The sequence below is a fragment of the Neocloeon triangulifer genome, unplaced genomic scaffold (assembly GCF_031216515.1).
Source record: "Neocloeon triangulifer isolate White Clay Creek 2 clone unplaced genomic scaffold, ASM3121651v1 ptg000012l, whole genome shotgun sequence".
NCBI classification, from domain to species: Eukaryota; Metazoa; Arthropoda; class Insecta; order Ephemeroptera; family Baetidae; genus Neocloeon; species Neocloeon triangulifer.
The window spans coordinates 13,366,810-13,382,452 of NW_026775554.1; the positions used below are offsets into that span (position 1 = coordinate 13,366,810).

The window sequence follows — 15,643 nt, forward strand, 5'->3', positions numbered from 1 at the left end:
TCCAAATTACGCGTGTTAATTACACGGTTTGCGCCGGGCAGATTCGGTAAATCATGGACTTTCTTTGCTATTTAATAGCAGCACCGCGTGTTTATAAGTGAGAGAGTTTTTATTTATTTAAGGTAGCAACTAGTGGAAAGGTCAGTGAACTTATGCGTCTATCCAAGTGACCCCGATTGGGTGTCTTGTGAAAGTTTACGACACTTCATATTACAATAAAACGCATATAGCGTTTCCATTGACTTATTGGCGAACCACTCAAGCTGACTCGAATCGCGTCGCGGTCAAATCAAAACGTTTCCTTATAATCCCTTAAAGGGCTTAAGGCGTCAGTAAGCATGATTATGTAAAAAAATCTGTCTCTAATGATTTTTGTAGGAAATGTTATTGCTGAAATAAAAATTGTCTAGAACATACTGCCAAAAAAATTTCATTTATTAATTAATTATAAATGTAAAAAAAAAAAATACTCCATAGGGAGGAAAAAATAAAACATCTTAACGATTTTTCGGAACTAATTTCATGATTATGATTGATAATAATACTTTTTAAGCCCCTAAATTATTTTTATGCTTTGAAATAACTTCAATTGTTAGGTTAGAACTTACAGAAACTCCATTTCTCTCTCTATAATACTTATAGATTATTCTAATTGATTAAAAATTTCAGCATTCTACCTATAATTATGTTTATTTATTTGTTGAAAAACTTTGATTTTATACTGGTGGACTTGGAATTTAAGTATGGCTTACTGAAGTCACTGAATCATGAAGATTATTATTTTTTTTTCTTATTTCTCATAAATTTCTCTTTAAAAAAATAGAAAATTTTAGAACTTAAGTTTTTTAATAAACATTAAAATTAAAATGCTTCAAATCAATCAATTTTGGAAACATAAATTGTTTTTTAGTCGCCAGTTAAATCACTAGGAAATTTTAAAATTTATTTGTTATCTAGTTTTGAAAATTTGTTCAAAGCACAAAATGTCTAAACAGTTTGTTTTGGGTTGATTTGCAGGTCCGGTTCGCAGAAGACTGCGGAGGCCAGTGGCCAGTAGCCTTACCTCAAGTAGTAGTTCCTCCGTCGCAGCTGCGCCAGCGACGTCGCCGGCCAAGTCTGCGCTTTCGACGCTGCGTTCCCGCGGCGACCAAGAGACGTCGGCCAGCGTCAACCGGCTGCGCGTGCGCAACCGGCTGACCGGCAACACGAAGAGCACCAGCAGCAACGCCGTCAGCACCAACAACGGCGGCCCCGACGAGGACGGCTACAAGGTGGTGTGTTACTACACCAACTGGTCACAGTACAGACCCAAGCACGGCAAGTTCGTGCCCGAGGACATCGAGCCCGACCTCTGCACCCACATCATTTTCGCCTTTGCCTGGCTCAAGAAGGGAAAAATCTCATCATTCGAGTCCAACGACGAGACCAAGGACGGCAAGACCGGCCTCTATGACCGCATCATGACCCTCAAGAAGGCCAACCCCAAGCTCAAGATTCTCATGGCCATTGGTGAGTTCTTTCTAAATAATGAGGAATAATGGATGGATGTGGAAGGAAATTTATTTTTCACAATGTTTTTATGTATAAATATTTTTTAATTAGAAACTGATTAAAAATGATATTTTTTAAATAATTTAAAATTTAAATGAAATCTACCTTTTTTTGTAAGATACAATTTTTTAAAGTAATTAATTTTAAATAATTTAATTTTTTCATTATTTTGAGTTTAATTTTTTTTTAATTCTTTAAAGTACTTTTAAATGCTTTTTATAATTTTTAATTTTTCTTTATTTTAATTATTGTTGTTTCTAGCAGAATTTTTTTATCAAATATAAATAATAATAAACGTGTTTCAAGACACAATTTAAATTACCATTACATACATACATGTAATTCAAATCGTCAATTAAGGATTTTGGCTGCCACAAATTGAATATTAGTTCTTAAAATGCATTTTACATAATTATGTGAGTGATAAAAAAAATCAAATTAGAAGCTTGAAACTATGTTATCAATCAGCCTTCAGCCATTGAAGCAAAAATTAATAGTTTTTGAATGGTACTGTTGAGACGTTGACGCACGCAGATGTGAACATGAAGTAAATGAAGTTCACATTTGATTTTAGCAAAATTTTCACATTTTTTGTTTTTTCTAATCAGAGCGAAAATGAAACAATTACATTACAATTTACTTAAACGATTTGATTAAAAAACAGATCTCATTTTTTATTCTAATTGATTATAGGTGGATGGTCTTTTGGCACCCAAAAGTTCAAGGACATGTCAACGTCCCGTTACGCTCGTCAGACTTTCATCTACAGCGCCATCCCCTTCCTGCGAGACAGAAATTTCGACGGTTTGGACATTGATTGGGAGTATCCGAAGGGCTCGGACGACAAGAAGAACTACGTTTTCCTCCTCAAAGGTGTGTTGAAAATTTCGTTCTTTAGAAATCATGCGGAAACGTCTCATCTCGGAAAGGAAAGACTTGGAAGATTAGAGAAAAGTTTGAACGCATGCCATGCAATTGCAGTCTGATTTCTCTACCGGTGTCGTGAACTCTTCTCCTAAATGCTCTTCAAATCCCTAAATGGCTGTTTCCGCAGATCAAAATAAGCATAGAAAGTTGGAAGAAACGTGATCGACCGTCTTTCTCCTCTGCACACGGCTGTGCATTTTTAATTTCCTATCCTACATTGCTTTGTTGCGTTTCATTTCTCTCTACAAATTACTGATGTGCCACCATCACTAGAAATTATTCAGGGATAACTAGGAAACAGAAGTTTTTACATGACATCTTTGTAAAAATATATCATTTTTTATTACAGCCTGATAGAAATGCACATTTATCAAATTAATTATATTTATAAATTAGCATATATTCGTCGCTTTTGTTATGGGATCTAATTGTAAAACTGGTGAATATAAGTTTTGGATTTTATGGCAGAAATCTGATGAAATGAACTAAAGATTTTAAAAAATTTGAAACAAATTGAAAATCACATAACCATGATACAAGACAAGACTTTTTTCGCATGTCGTGACGTGCAAATCGCTCCTCTTTTATGGCACCGCCGATTTTTTATTCTTTTTTTTTTATTGAACGTTAATTAAAGCACGTATTGTAAAAATTTGGCGCCGTCAGTGTGAAACGCCATCATCAGTGTGCTAAAAGCGCTAACCCATTTATTTCTGTTTTGCGTAATAGCATAACATGCATTTCATTTCGTGAGAGGGAAAAATGCTTCATTTTATCATTGCGTGTGCTCGAAATTGCGAATTGTTTTGTTATTTCGTGGAAGACAACTTTGCGAGGTCGAATTTCGTGGCGTAATATTTTTACTGTTTTTCTCTAGAAATAGCAGAACATTTTTGCCAAAGGTGTTCATTTAATAGAAAAATAATAATAACAATAATTTTCAGAATTGAGAGAGGCTTTTGAAGCTGAGGCTCAGGAAGTGAAGAAGCCACGTCTGCTTTTGACCGCTGCCGTCCCTGTTGGACCCGACAACGTTCGATCTGGATATGATGTCCCTGCTGTTGCTGGGTGAGTTAAAAAATTAGTCTTTTTTTGCAAATTTTTAATAACGAAAATTTTTCAAATTTTTATGTTGGCGGTTACCATCAAGAGTATATTAAAAAAATGAAATTATTTTTACCTCTTTAAATTCGCAGTGAATTTTAAATCTTTGGAAATGGAAGTGAAGTTTGTTTAACAGAGTAACCTTCTTAAATCAGCTGCTAAAATGAAAGTGCGCACTAAATTCATTGAGAGGTGATTTGTGTGTATTGTGTTGCACCAAGCAAAGTGGCCGGAGGGCTTTGTCGGGGGGAAAAGGGATCGATTTTTATATCGAAGCGAGCGCCGCCGCGAATTCTGTATAACTGCACCTGTTACGCTCACGACACATTAAACGGCGGCCACTCTCAATTAAATAACGCTCGCTCGCTCTGCGTGGATAATTGTGTAACGTGCAGACTTATGTAACAGCGTCAACTTCTCAGGCAATTCTGACTCGTTTGTTTGCTCGGCAACGCTTTGTTTGACTAAATATGCGTCGGCCACTTTCTGCTCCACAAATTCTCACTTATTTAACTACAAAGTGTGAAAATGTTTTACTTTTGCAATGATTTCTTAAGTAAAAATCTGTTCTAATTAATTTGGAAAGACACTAAATTACAAAAATCTTTAAATGCTTCAAACAGACAGTTTTGATTTTTAATTCTTATTTTAGACAATGTAGTCTGGTTTTCAATGAAAAATTTCGTGTCGAACTTTCGTTTTTTCCATTGAGAATAAGAGAACGAGATCAATTGAATCTTTGAATTGCTTCAGGCAGACATTGAGAGTGATTTTTCCTCTCGTCCCCATTCAATTTTGAACTTATTATATCACGAAGGGTGCTCTCTTGCGTCCGGCAAAAAGCAGCGTGGAATATCGAATTAATCTCGATCGAGTCGTGGCGCAACAATCCCGCTCTTGAGCAATGCGGTCGCCTTCTGGTTCCACAACTACATTTTAGGAGGGAATTCATTTTTACGCCGCACACACAAAATATAAAATCGGGTTAACTCCGGCAACCGCGAGATCAGAACTTACAATTATATCAGCTGACTCAGCTCGTCGTTTAATTTTAATCTCGGGCGCTGTAATGCCATATTGCAAAAGGGCCATGGCCAGTTTTCTTCGAATTCCGTTATTAGGTACACTAGTGTCGCTTTTAACCAAGCTTAATTGTAATTAATAAACAATAAAAGTGAAAATTTTGCAGTAGGAAGTTTGTGAAATCGCGATCCAGTTTGCTTAGCTATTTTTGATCAATATCGAGCCATTTTTTTGCTAACCGTGAAAGCTCAATAATCTCAAATATTAAAATTAAATCGTTGTAAAATTGATGTACAATTGAAGTTTTAAATATTATTTTATGTTTAGTTTTGAATCAAGAGTAATATACTGTAATATTATAAATTAATCTTTCAATAAAGTTAATTAAAAAGATTCTTTGGAAAAGAAAATTATAATTTATTTTTATTTTACTCATAAATTATTTGTTTGTTAATTACAATGCAAAAAAATTGATTTGCATTTAAGCTCTCGGAAATAATTTCTTAAATCATGCTTTCTAGAGATTCCTTTTTAAAATCATTATCAAAATCTGCAATAGATTTCTTAGAACAAGATTGATTTCTTGATGCTAAACAGAGAAGAGAGTGTGAAAAAAAATAAATTTAAACCCTCTGCCTGTTGCAACAGATACTTGGACTTCATCAACCTGATGGCTTACGACTTCCACGGCAAGTGGGAGCGCGAGACGGGCCACAACGCCCCCCTGTACGCGCCCTCGTCCGACTCTGAGTGGCGCAAGCAGTTGAGCGTCGACCACGCCGCGTCCATGTGGGTGAAGCTGGGGGCGCCCAAGGACAAACTGGTCATCGGCATGCCCACCTACGGCCGCACTTTCACCCTCGCCAACAAGGACAACTTCCGCGTGAACGCACCCGCCAGCGGCGGCGGCAAGGCTGGCGACTACACCAAAGAGGGCGGCTTCCTTGCCTATTACGAGGTACATTAAAATTGATTTTTAACTCCAATTATCATGTAAAATTTTAATTAAACCAAACTTTTTCAAAATTTATAGCCTCAACCACTGTAAAGAATTAAAAATACAATTTTTCAAAAGCTGATTTTACTGATTTGTCATGTCCACAATATTTTGTATGTAATAATTGTATTTTTGAGTCACATACGGTTGAAAATTTTAACATTTTTCTGAAAGAAATTAGTTTTATTTTTAATTTAATTTGTTTGCTGATCAATTGATGAATCTAATATTCAAGGTGTGTGACATGTTGCGTGCTGGAGCTTCTTATGTCTGGGATGAAGAGATGAAGGTGCCTTATGCCGTTCATGATGACCAGTGGGTCGGTTTCGACGACGAGCGCTCCATCAGGAACAAGATGCAGTGGATCAAGGACAGCGGATTCGCCGGTGCCATGGTCTGGACTGTGGACATGGACGATTTTTCGGGCACCATTTGCGGAGGCGGAGTCAAGTACCCATTGATTGGAGCTATGAGGTATGATTGATTAATTTCTGTCTCCTTAATTAATTAAATTTCTATATTTATTGGCACTGATTGTGAGTGGAATTGTAATAGCTATTTAGTATTTTCCCCTTTTATTCTCAGGACTTATTTAGCCATCAGCCCATTAGTAAATAATGCTAATTTTATATGAAGATAGGATGAGAAATAAACATATTTTTTAATGAATTAAGAGCTTTAGATTTAAAAGTTAAGATAAAAGAAGAGGTAAAAATTGCTACTTTTAAGCAAAACACTATTCTACACTAATTAGAACAGAACCACACGCACAACAATTTGGTGAAAAATATCTATTAATCAATCGATAAGAAAAAATAATATGATGAAAAGTTTTATGGTAAATAAGAACAATTTGATATCTTGTCTGATTAATTGCAGTGACCTTTATTCAACATCAATGCATAATAATTATTGCTACTTTTTTCTAGGGAGGAGCTTCGTGGAATTCCTCGTGCCGGAAATGCCAAGGACATCGACTGGAGCAAAGTGGCCAACTCGATTTCAGACAAGGAAGAGGCCAAGCCGGCGCCCATCAAGATCTCTGTCAGCGATCTGCTGAACAGGGCCAAGCCGCAGCGCAAGCAGAGCACCGCCCTCGCCACCGCTGCACCTGCTCTCGTGGACTCCAATTGTAAGTTCCAGTCCGGCCAAACAGTCGGGCGCACCCAGAGAAAGTTGAACGAAAGATTTCTCGCGGCTGCTGCCGATTGCACTTTTCTCGCGCCTTCTCAGTTAGTTACAAGTTTAGCGCCGCAGTCTGGCCCGCCGTCTAGACTTGAAAGGGGCCGCCGCCTCTGTTTTTATTGCTGTGTCATGATCAGCAGCGTAAATCTCGTGACTTTTCGACCACCGCCGGTCAACAAGGGTCATAAATTTTTACATGATTAAAAGTCATGCTTTCAAGTGTATATTTTACTGACACTTATAAATAATCTGAGTGTACGCCAATTAAATCATTGAAAAATTATTCTTATTAATTGGAAACAAAATGAAATGGTGGATTATTAGTGAAAAGTAAATATAAAATTAATATTAATATTGATATTTTTTCCTTTTTTTCTTGACTCCTCATGGAAGCGTTAAGTTCTTATTTAATTTATTTGGTTCGTTTTAATGCAATTTAGTCTTAAATAATTTAATACCAGTCTTGAAAAATATATATAATTTTTTTATTTTTTATTTAATAATTTATTGTTTTGTTCTCCACTCATTAAAAACATTTACAAAAGCTACTTGCACAAAATCAATAAATAATAACACATGTAAGCTAATAAACGCATTCATTTGTTAACATAAGAGAATATTTAATTTAAAAAATAAATAATAAACAATTTAAAAATAAAAATTAAATTGGATAATTTTGTTAATAAAACTTCTTCCCCTTCCATTTAGCCCGTCCTGCTCAAGTCCTGTGCTATGTGACCAACTGGTCCCAAAAGAGACCTGGCCAGGGCAAGTTCACTCCCGAAGACGTTGACACCAAGCTTTGCACCCACGTGATTTACGCATTCGCCACCATCAAGGACCACAAGTTGACAGAGTCGGATGCCAAGGACCCAGAAATGTTCGAGCGGGTTGTCAAACTCAGGGAAAAGAACGCCAACCTGAAGGTCTGTAATTTTCTTATAATTAAAGAAATGTTTTGCTAAATGAGCATCAAATATAGGTTCTTCTGGCCATCGGTGGCTGGGCTTTCGGCTCCACGCCCTTCAAAGAGCTGACCAGCAACTCTTTCCGCATGAACCAGTTTGTCTACGACGCCATCGAGTTCCTGCGCGAGTACAAATTCGACGGACTGGATGTTGACTGGGAATACCCAAGAGGCGCCGACGACAGGGCTGCCTATGTGAATCTGCTGAAGGAGCTGCGTCTGGCTTTTGAGGGCGAGGCCAAGAGCTCTGGACAACCGAGACTGCTGCTCACGGCCGCTGTGCCTGCCAGCTTTGAGGCTATTGCTGCTGGGTGAGTCAAGTTTTTTACCTTAAAAATAGCAAAAAAATAATATGCAACCTGCTACATCTGCAAGTGGAGCCGGTTGCATATTTTGTTACAATCAGGCGTTTAGAAGAATATTATTTATTACTTAGGATATTTTGGCTAATTTTTTTACCCTTACAGCCAGGTTTAGTTAACATTTTATTTAAACAGTGATTAAAATGTTGAGGAAATTACTTGATTTAAAATTCTACTTGATATTGCTATTTCCAGGATTTTTGTTTTTTATTATTAATATTAATAATTAATTATTTAATTTTATTTTTTTTTTTACCTTCAGCTATGATGTACCTGAAATCTCCAAGTACCTGGATATGATTAACGTGATGACCTACGACTTCCACGGCCAATGGGAAAGGCAAGTTGGCCACAATGCTCCTCTCTACCCACTTGAAAGCGCTACCTCCTATCAGAAGAAACTCACAGTTGTAAGTGCTTGTTTCAATTCACAGTTGTTGCTGAATTAAAAAAAAATTATGAAAACTTGAATCCTAATATTCCTAATTATAACTTTTTCACCCTCAGGACTACAGTGCTCGTGAATGGGTGAAGCAGGGCGCCCCTAAGGAAAAGCTCATGATCGGAATGCCCACTTACGGCCGCTCATTCACTCTTGTGGAAAAGACCAAGTTTGACATCGGTGCCCCCGCCTCCGGTGGTGGCAGTCCCGGAAAGTACACTGCTGAGGCTGGATTCATGTCCTACTACGAAGTGTGCGACTTCCTGCATGGCGACAACACCACCCTTGTTTGGGACAACGAACAGCAGGTGCCATTTGCCTATCGGGATGACCAGTGGGTCGGATTCGACGACGAGCGTTCTCTGAAGACAAAGGTTACTATTTGCAATACATTAAATTAGAAATTGCTGTTAATGCATTTTATTTGCAGATGGGTTGGTTGAAGGAAGAAGGTTTTGGCGGAATCATGATCTGGTCGATTGACATGGATGATTTCCGAGGATCTTGTGGAACTGGAAAGTATCCTCTGCTGAACTCCATGAGGCAAGAACTGGAGGACTACAGAGTTGGACTCGAGTACGAAGGTCCTTACGAAAGCTCCAATCCTGGTGCCAAGGGCTACACAACCAAAGATCGTAAGTTTTTTTTCCTCTTAAATTGATAATTTTGCTTCTCAAAAATTCATTTCATTAAAATGAAAAAGCGCAGTCAAACACAAGTAAATGATATTAATTTTTGTAACATTTTTTCAACTTTAATTATAAAAAATCTTCATTTTTATTTCCTTTAAATGCGACTTTTAAAAAAATATCAAAAGATGACGTTTTTGAAATTAGATTTTGATTTCCTTTTTCTAGCCAATGCTGTAAGTTGCGAAGAAGAGGAGGGACACATTTCGTACCACCGGGACAAGCTTGACTGCACAATGTACTACATGTGCGAAGGTGAACGCAAGCATCACATGCCCTGCCCAGCTCAACTCGTCTTCAATGCCAATGAAAATGTCTGCGACTGGCCGGAAAATGTCGAAGGCTGCATGCACCACACACAAGCGCCGCCCGCAGCCAAGAGAAGATAAGTGAGTTTTAATGTGATTGCCGTAAGTGCAGCCCGGACTTGAGGCTCAAGAATTCAAACGCCTCCTGGTGTGATCAGTTTCTACTCTGGCCGACTGACCATGCTTTATTTAAAAAAATAAAAATAAATAAATAAACAGTTAATAGGCTATTAAAATTATTGAAGATTTTGTAATGATTCTCTCTCTCGAAGGGCTCACTCATTTTATTAGCATAGTGGTACATTATTTCAAGAAAGTATGTTTTTTTTTATTGGTAAGAGTTGGCGTGAGAGGCTAAGTTGAATATTCAAAATGTAGCAAGTTGAGATGAATTACTTCTTCAATTGTGCCTTTTAAGTTGAGAGTGACACAGGATTCATAAATTTCAAATGCATTAAATTTCTTAAATTGACATGTCAAAGATTCAATGCAATTGTTTTATGTTCTTTTTTTAAATTAATAAAAATTCATATTTATGTTTAATGTATAAGCCATTTGGCACATTTCTCATCAAGGCAGCTTCTGTAGCACTACCTTAAATGGATATTGTATATGTGTACTTGTGAATTTGAAGTACTTTTTTTACTCATTAGCAATTAAAATTTGGCTCTCTATTTCTAAAAGACAAGGTAAAAAATATGCGGTTGAATGATTTTTAATAAATATGTATGACTGAAAATGCTAGTATTTTTCTTCATTGAAAGAAATTGTTAACCCAAATTATGAAACAGTCAAAGAGTAGCTTTGGCTGAAGTACTAGACGGAATTGGGTTGCATTTATTTCAAAATCTACTTTATTGTCTTTTTTACTCTTATTATTGCTTTTAACCTTGTCATATTTTTACTGTACCTAAATTCAATTAAAGCAGTTAACTTGAAAACAAACTCTATATTTCAACGCTTCAAATAAACTCTCATATAATCTTTTACGAACAATAATTCAGACTTATTGAATCTTAACGTAAATGCACCCAAGGAAAAACAATTATAAGTTTAATATAAGTAAATTATAAGTAATTATTCAGTCCCTGAACTTTACATATTGTCTTATTTGTAATCTACAATAAATTAGAATTACTTGTGAAGCTTCAAAAATGTCAGTCTGCATCCTTCTCCTTTGGTTCCATCTTAAAATAGGAAAAGGATATTAAAACTAAAACTAAAATGCGTGTAGAATGTTGAAATTTAAGATTTATGAAATTTAGATGGTCTAAATATGGATTCAAGGCTTTTTATGGCTTTGACTTACATTGTTGTTTTTTGGTCGAGTCTGTTGTAGGGGAATATAGATGCTGGCCAGAGAGTGGGTCGGACGGCAGCACTCCAAGTGACGATGACATTTTGGCTGGACAGTGGCGTTGGAGTGTAGGGTTTGATAAATCTTGGTTGGGTTGGGTTGCTGGAAAGAGGCTGGAAACAAAATAATTATCATAGATTCAGTATAAGTTGTAGATCAAGAACGCTCATACCTTTGGTTCTATCAAGGAATATAGGATACATGGCTTAAATCGGAAAAAAATTTCTTTGGCAATTCTGTCCTGTACTCTTCATACGATTGCTCTTCTAGGTCTGGGCGAGAGTCACAAACCACATTGATATGGCCATCACCAGACCGATTCAACATCAGTTGATGGACCAGTCCGCGTCCAAATACACCGAGAGCTGGAATAAAAAATATATTATTTCACTTTCTGTTAAATAATGTGTTAAATCAATTGGTGTAAAATAATTTGATCTAATATTATTTTTATTTGGAAAATTGGGCACTGCACTTACTAGCGGCACAAAAAATCCACTCCCTGCCACCGAGAGAAATTTCGTGGGGGTACTTTTTCAATATTTCCGATGGATCTGAAATTTTGGCATCCCCGAGAGACCCTTTTTCATCACTGTCCAACCCAATTATTAAAGCTGATTGCTTCAACTGGAATAGCAGACGGTGTTCAGTGGGCTTTTTGCACTGTAATGCAATTAAAAAAACCAATTCATTATAAATTTAATTTAGAGAAAATTAATTAATACGTTGAAGCAATTGTGTTTTTCAGTTTGCTTGCGTTTCGAATTTATAAGTCGCTTGAAGTCGGAGGTACTTAAATTTCCTGTCAGGAGAAGTGATCGAGAAGTTTGGCACTGGAGGCAGATACCAATTTTGGCTCTCATTGTCCTAAAGTCAAATTGCTGCTCTATCCATAGGTTGTCGTTGTCCAAATCCCCGTATCGGGCCTCCTTCTCTAATCGTGCTCTTCTAATAAATGATTGAAATGTTTTATTTTTAATAAAAATTAAATCTTCTTTCTGCTTACAATTTCAGGACACCCAGGACCGTACATTTTTCTGCTTGCTTGCTGATGACGCCTCTATTCCTCAAAATATATGCTGGAACATCCTTTCCAAATTTGGGTCCTGGATGTTCTGCATGATATATATTCAAGACATTTTTTTCTATTAAACATATTACTATAAAAAATATTCATACGCCAAATTGCTTCAAAGGAGCCAGGGCAAAACTGATTGCAGCGTTCGACGCGCAGTTGCCCTCTCATATTGTCCTTGGAATCTTCTTCTTTGAGTAATCGCCCAGCTCTTCGTGGCTAAGAAGTTCCAAGCTGAGCTCGTTTGGTGATCTAATTAATTTGACGACCTCTCCGGCCACATCTCCTGACAGGTCTATGTGCATTACACCGTGGATTAATTAAATTTAATATTTTGAATCGTTATTGACTGCAATAATGGAAATAATTTGATATTGAAGCTCTCCACATTTTGGCACTTGCGCTATAATCAGAGTTGGAGTTTAGAATGTTTTGATTGCGAATTAATTTTTGAAATCTTTGGCAGCTTTTTCCATGTAAAGCAAATTTTTGAAAAGCCTTAATTGAAAATGATTTGATATTCAATGGTTCTTTTCAATAAGTAGTTAAGAATTTATTGTTGAGATTACTACAATTAGTATAATGTTAAATTTTTTTTATAAAAATTGTGACAGGATTACATCAGCGGTGAAAATGACATTTATGTCCTCTTTTAAGACATCTCATTAGAGAAATGTATACAAATATATTTTAAAGTACAACTACAGCATAGGCAGAATCAGAGCTGAAAAATAAAATAAGGCCAAGACCAAGAAAACTTGGCCGCGGAGCCCTTGGCACTGCCTTAATTCATGATATTAATAATTTTTTTTAAGTCGTTTTTGATGCAAGACTATACATTTTATTGTTTATTTTTTATTGGAAATTTATTAACTCAATTTTAATAACTACTTTGTATAGTATCAACTGCAATTTAAATATAACTTTTATAGTAAAAAAGTCATACATTTAATGAAATCGCCTCAAATCTTATGCAGGATTTAAGCGTAAAAAATGAAAAAGTGGAGACATCAGTGAACCAGATTAGGTTCGTATGCACTTACATTTTTTCCAGTTTTTGTTAGTGTCATTAAAATAAAGAGAAACGATAATATCAAATAGAATATTTACGACGAATGTACAAAAAAAATAATAATAAAACAAGAAAATTAAAAATTATAGGTTAAGTCTGTGACTGGGCTGATTTTCCAAAACCTGCATAATTTACAGACTTTGGTAATTAAAGAGGAAAAAATTTTTTGAACAAAAATTTGTAAGTACACGCTGCAAATTTTGGCTCATTTGGGCTCATTTTTACGCTGAATCCGCTGAAGCGATAAGACCCGAAAGCTCGTCCAGAGTGGCACACAAGTAGGGTTTGGCGCGTCAAGTGTAAAAAAAAACGCAGGTTTAGGGGCTGCGGCGCCGATCCGGACCAACGGATCAACACCGTAATCAAGGCAGGTCAAGGAGGGCGTTATTTTGCGTCAATTGACGCCGTACCGTAGTGGGGCTCGCCAGTTCCAATTGGGAGCTGAGGCGCACAAGAGGTCGCGATCTTTGAGCGGCTGCAGTGGACGTTTTTGAGAGAATTAAAGTTTTTACGATAAGTGGGCAAGCGGAAAATTTGAGACCATTTAAAAAAAAGTCCTAAATGAACGCAACGTTATATTGGAATAGTTATTTACCTAGATCGTTTTGGTTTCCAGTGTGGCTCCTCATTCTGACCCGCCTAAATGAGGGTGATGAATTTGGATATGATTTTTGGAAAAAGGCCGAGAAGGTTGGTATCAAACTGATGAAAGTGTATTTCTGCAAAACAATGAAATAGGCTTATTGTTAGTATAATATTGCATATCAAAAGAACGCTCTCACAATTTTAGAATGGAATGTATGAGATACAGCATAAGTCGTAAAATATATTTTTTGGCAGTTTGGCTCTATATTCAGCATAGGGTTGATCTTCTAATTGCGGGTCTGAATCACACACCACCTCTATCACTCCATCACTGTCTCTGCTCACCATAATTTCGTGTACTAATCCACGTCCGAAAACGCCCATGGCTGGAATAAATATAATTAAAAAAAGAAGTGCATTTCGCTCTGTTAGATAAGCTTTATACAATATTCTTTTAATTAAGTCTTATTTGATTTTTTCCGGAAAATTTTGCACCACTTACTGGCAGCGCAGAATCTCCAATTCTTTTGTCGAAGAGGTGGGATGATAGTAGGGTATTATTTTTCAATATTTTGGCAGGATCTGAGATTTGTGACTGTCTCGCATCATTCTTACGTCAAAGTTCTCCACCCATAAGAATTCAAATTATTATATCGACGGTGATTCAAAATCACAGTCTCGCCCAAAGGCTACTTTAGTCCTCCATATAAGTTGCATGGCGGACTTCAAATAAAAAACCAATACACATGTATTTAAATAAATTTAAAATAATCATCTATTTAGATCACTTCATGCTTATAACGGAACCAAAATCAATCGAGTAACGAAGAGATTGACATAAGATTGATGTGAACCGAGAAAGAATTTTGCAATTTTGTTACCGCTTTTTGAAAATTTTGACGGCGAATTCAATCTTGCTCCACCCAAACTGTCAAAGAACTTTGCGCGAACACATACTTGAACGGAATTTGTAAAATCAGTTCGTTAAGAATTCATGTTTTTCAAATTTAAAAACAAATCATTAAGCTTAAAATGACGTAAAACTTTTGAAATTCATTGCGCTCAAAATAAGAACATTATCTACAGAATAATATGTTATGTACCTGCGATGTATATTTTAAAATCGGAGCTGAATTCTTCGTAAAAATTTAACAGAATTTCCTCAAGCCTGATCCGTTCGATGAATTCTCAGCACCGTTTGAAAATACAACAATAATGGCACAGCACAACAAGAACAGTAATTTCCAAGCACCGTCACCATGGTTACGATTTCATGTTTTTAGAGAGGAATCTATGGATGTTATGCACGCAACAATCAAGTTTGAAAAGTTTACTATCTAGAATGATAACTTAATATGTATACATCATTATGAAATTCTTATTTTTATGGTGATTTTATTTAATAGAAAAGTGATTGATACAAAAATATAAATAATTATGGACTAATTTAAAAAAAAACCTGAGAAGATACACAAAGTTTAATTAATTATAATGCAAAAGATTTGACGTTCATAAATTAATCACCGGTGAAAAGTTTTATCCGTTTTATCAATTTCAGACTCCTGGACGATACGCGATCGCGATACTGAGTTTGAGCACAGTTGGCGACGAGTGAAATCGTGTTAAAATTGAGGAATACCTGGTGCCGCAGGTGGAACGATGATCAAATTCAGGACGGCCGCCGCTTGTTGCTTCTCTAGGAACCCGACTTCACTGGGTTTTCCTTGAAAAAAACACTTATTTTGGGACCCATTTCGGAATTAGGAACTGACACTAAAATTCGCAACATCACCTCTGTCTCTTTGTATAAACAATTACTGACTCCGCCCTCCGCCCCCTGATTTTCCCACCGTTTACGCAACCAAAAAAGGGCGCGATTGCATAATTGCACTTTTTAGCGGATACCCCATAACTTTAAACCACCACCTCGAGTGTTAGCATTCAATTTTAACTATGCATGAAACCACTTGGAATTGTTATTTCAAAATTTTAGAGAATT

The 15,643-nt window shown here is 36.4% G+C and overlaps 1 protein-coding gene and 1 long non-coding RNA gene across 2 annotated transcripts in view; one reads left to right on the top strand and one right to left on the bottom strand.

Moving 5' to 3' along the window:
- Positions 1–9,948, top strand: part of LOC132198105 (probable chitinase 10) — a 28,535-nt gene extending 18,587 nt beyond the window's left edge. The window contains exons 3-14 of the mRNA XM_059621892.1: positions 1,018–1,509; positions 2,245–2,424; positions 3,423–3,546; positions 5,254–5,563; positions 5,838–6,076; positions 6,532–6,734; positions 7,496–7,713; positions 7,770–8,065; positions 8,379–8,526; positions 8,624–8,932; positions 8,989–9,193; positions 9,416–9,948. Of these exons, the coding sequence (XP_059477875.1) occupies positions 1,018–1,509; positions 2,245–2,424; positions 3,423–3,546; positions 5,254–5,563; positions 5,838–6,076; positions 6,532–6,734; positions 7,496–7,713; positions 7,770–8,065; positions 8,379–8,526; positions 8,624–8,932; positions 8,989–9,193; positions 9,416–9,636 (2,945 nt within the window). The 3' untranslated portion in view covers positions 9,637–9,948. The remainder of the gene's footprint in view (positions 1–1,017; positions 1,510–2,244; positions 2,425–3,422; positions 3,547–5,253; positions 5,564–5,837; positions 6,077–6,531; positions 6,735–7,495; positions 7,714–7,769; positions 8,066–8,378; positions 8,527–8,623; positions 8,933–8,988; positions 9,194–9,415) is intronic.
- Positions 9,949–10,500: 552 nt separating this feature from the next.
- LOC132198109 (uncharacterized) lies at positions 10,501–15,431 on the bottom strand. The gene is made up of 10 exons (XR_009441966.1): positions 15,284–15,431; positions 13,842–14,030; positions 13,655–13,778; positions 12,092–12,282; positions 11,919–12,027; positions 11,638–11,860; positions 11,392–11,575; positions 11,085–11,277; positions 10,865–11,025; positions 10,501–10,742 (listed from the first exon to the last, which is right to left on the bottom strand). It is a non-coding gene; the product is annotated as an uncharacterized LOC132198109 (long non-coding RNA).
- Positions 15,432–15,643: the final 212 nt, after the last annotated feature.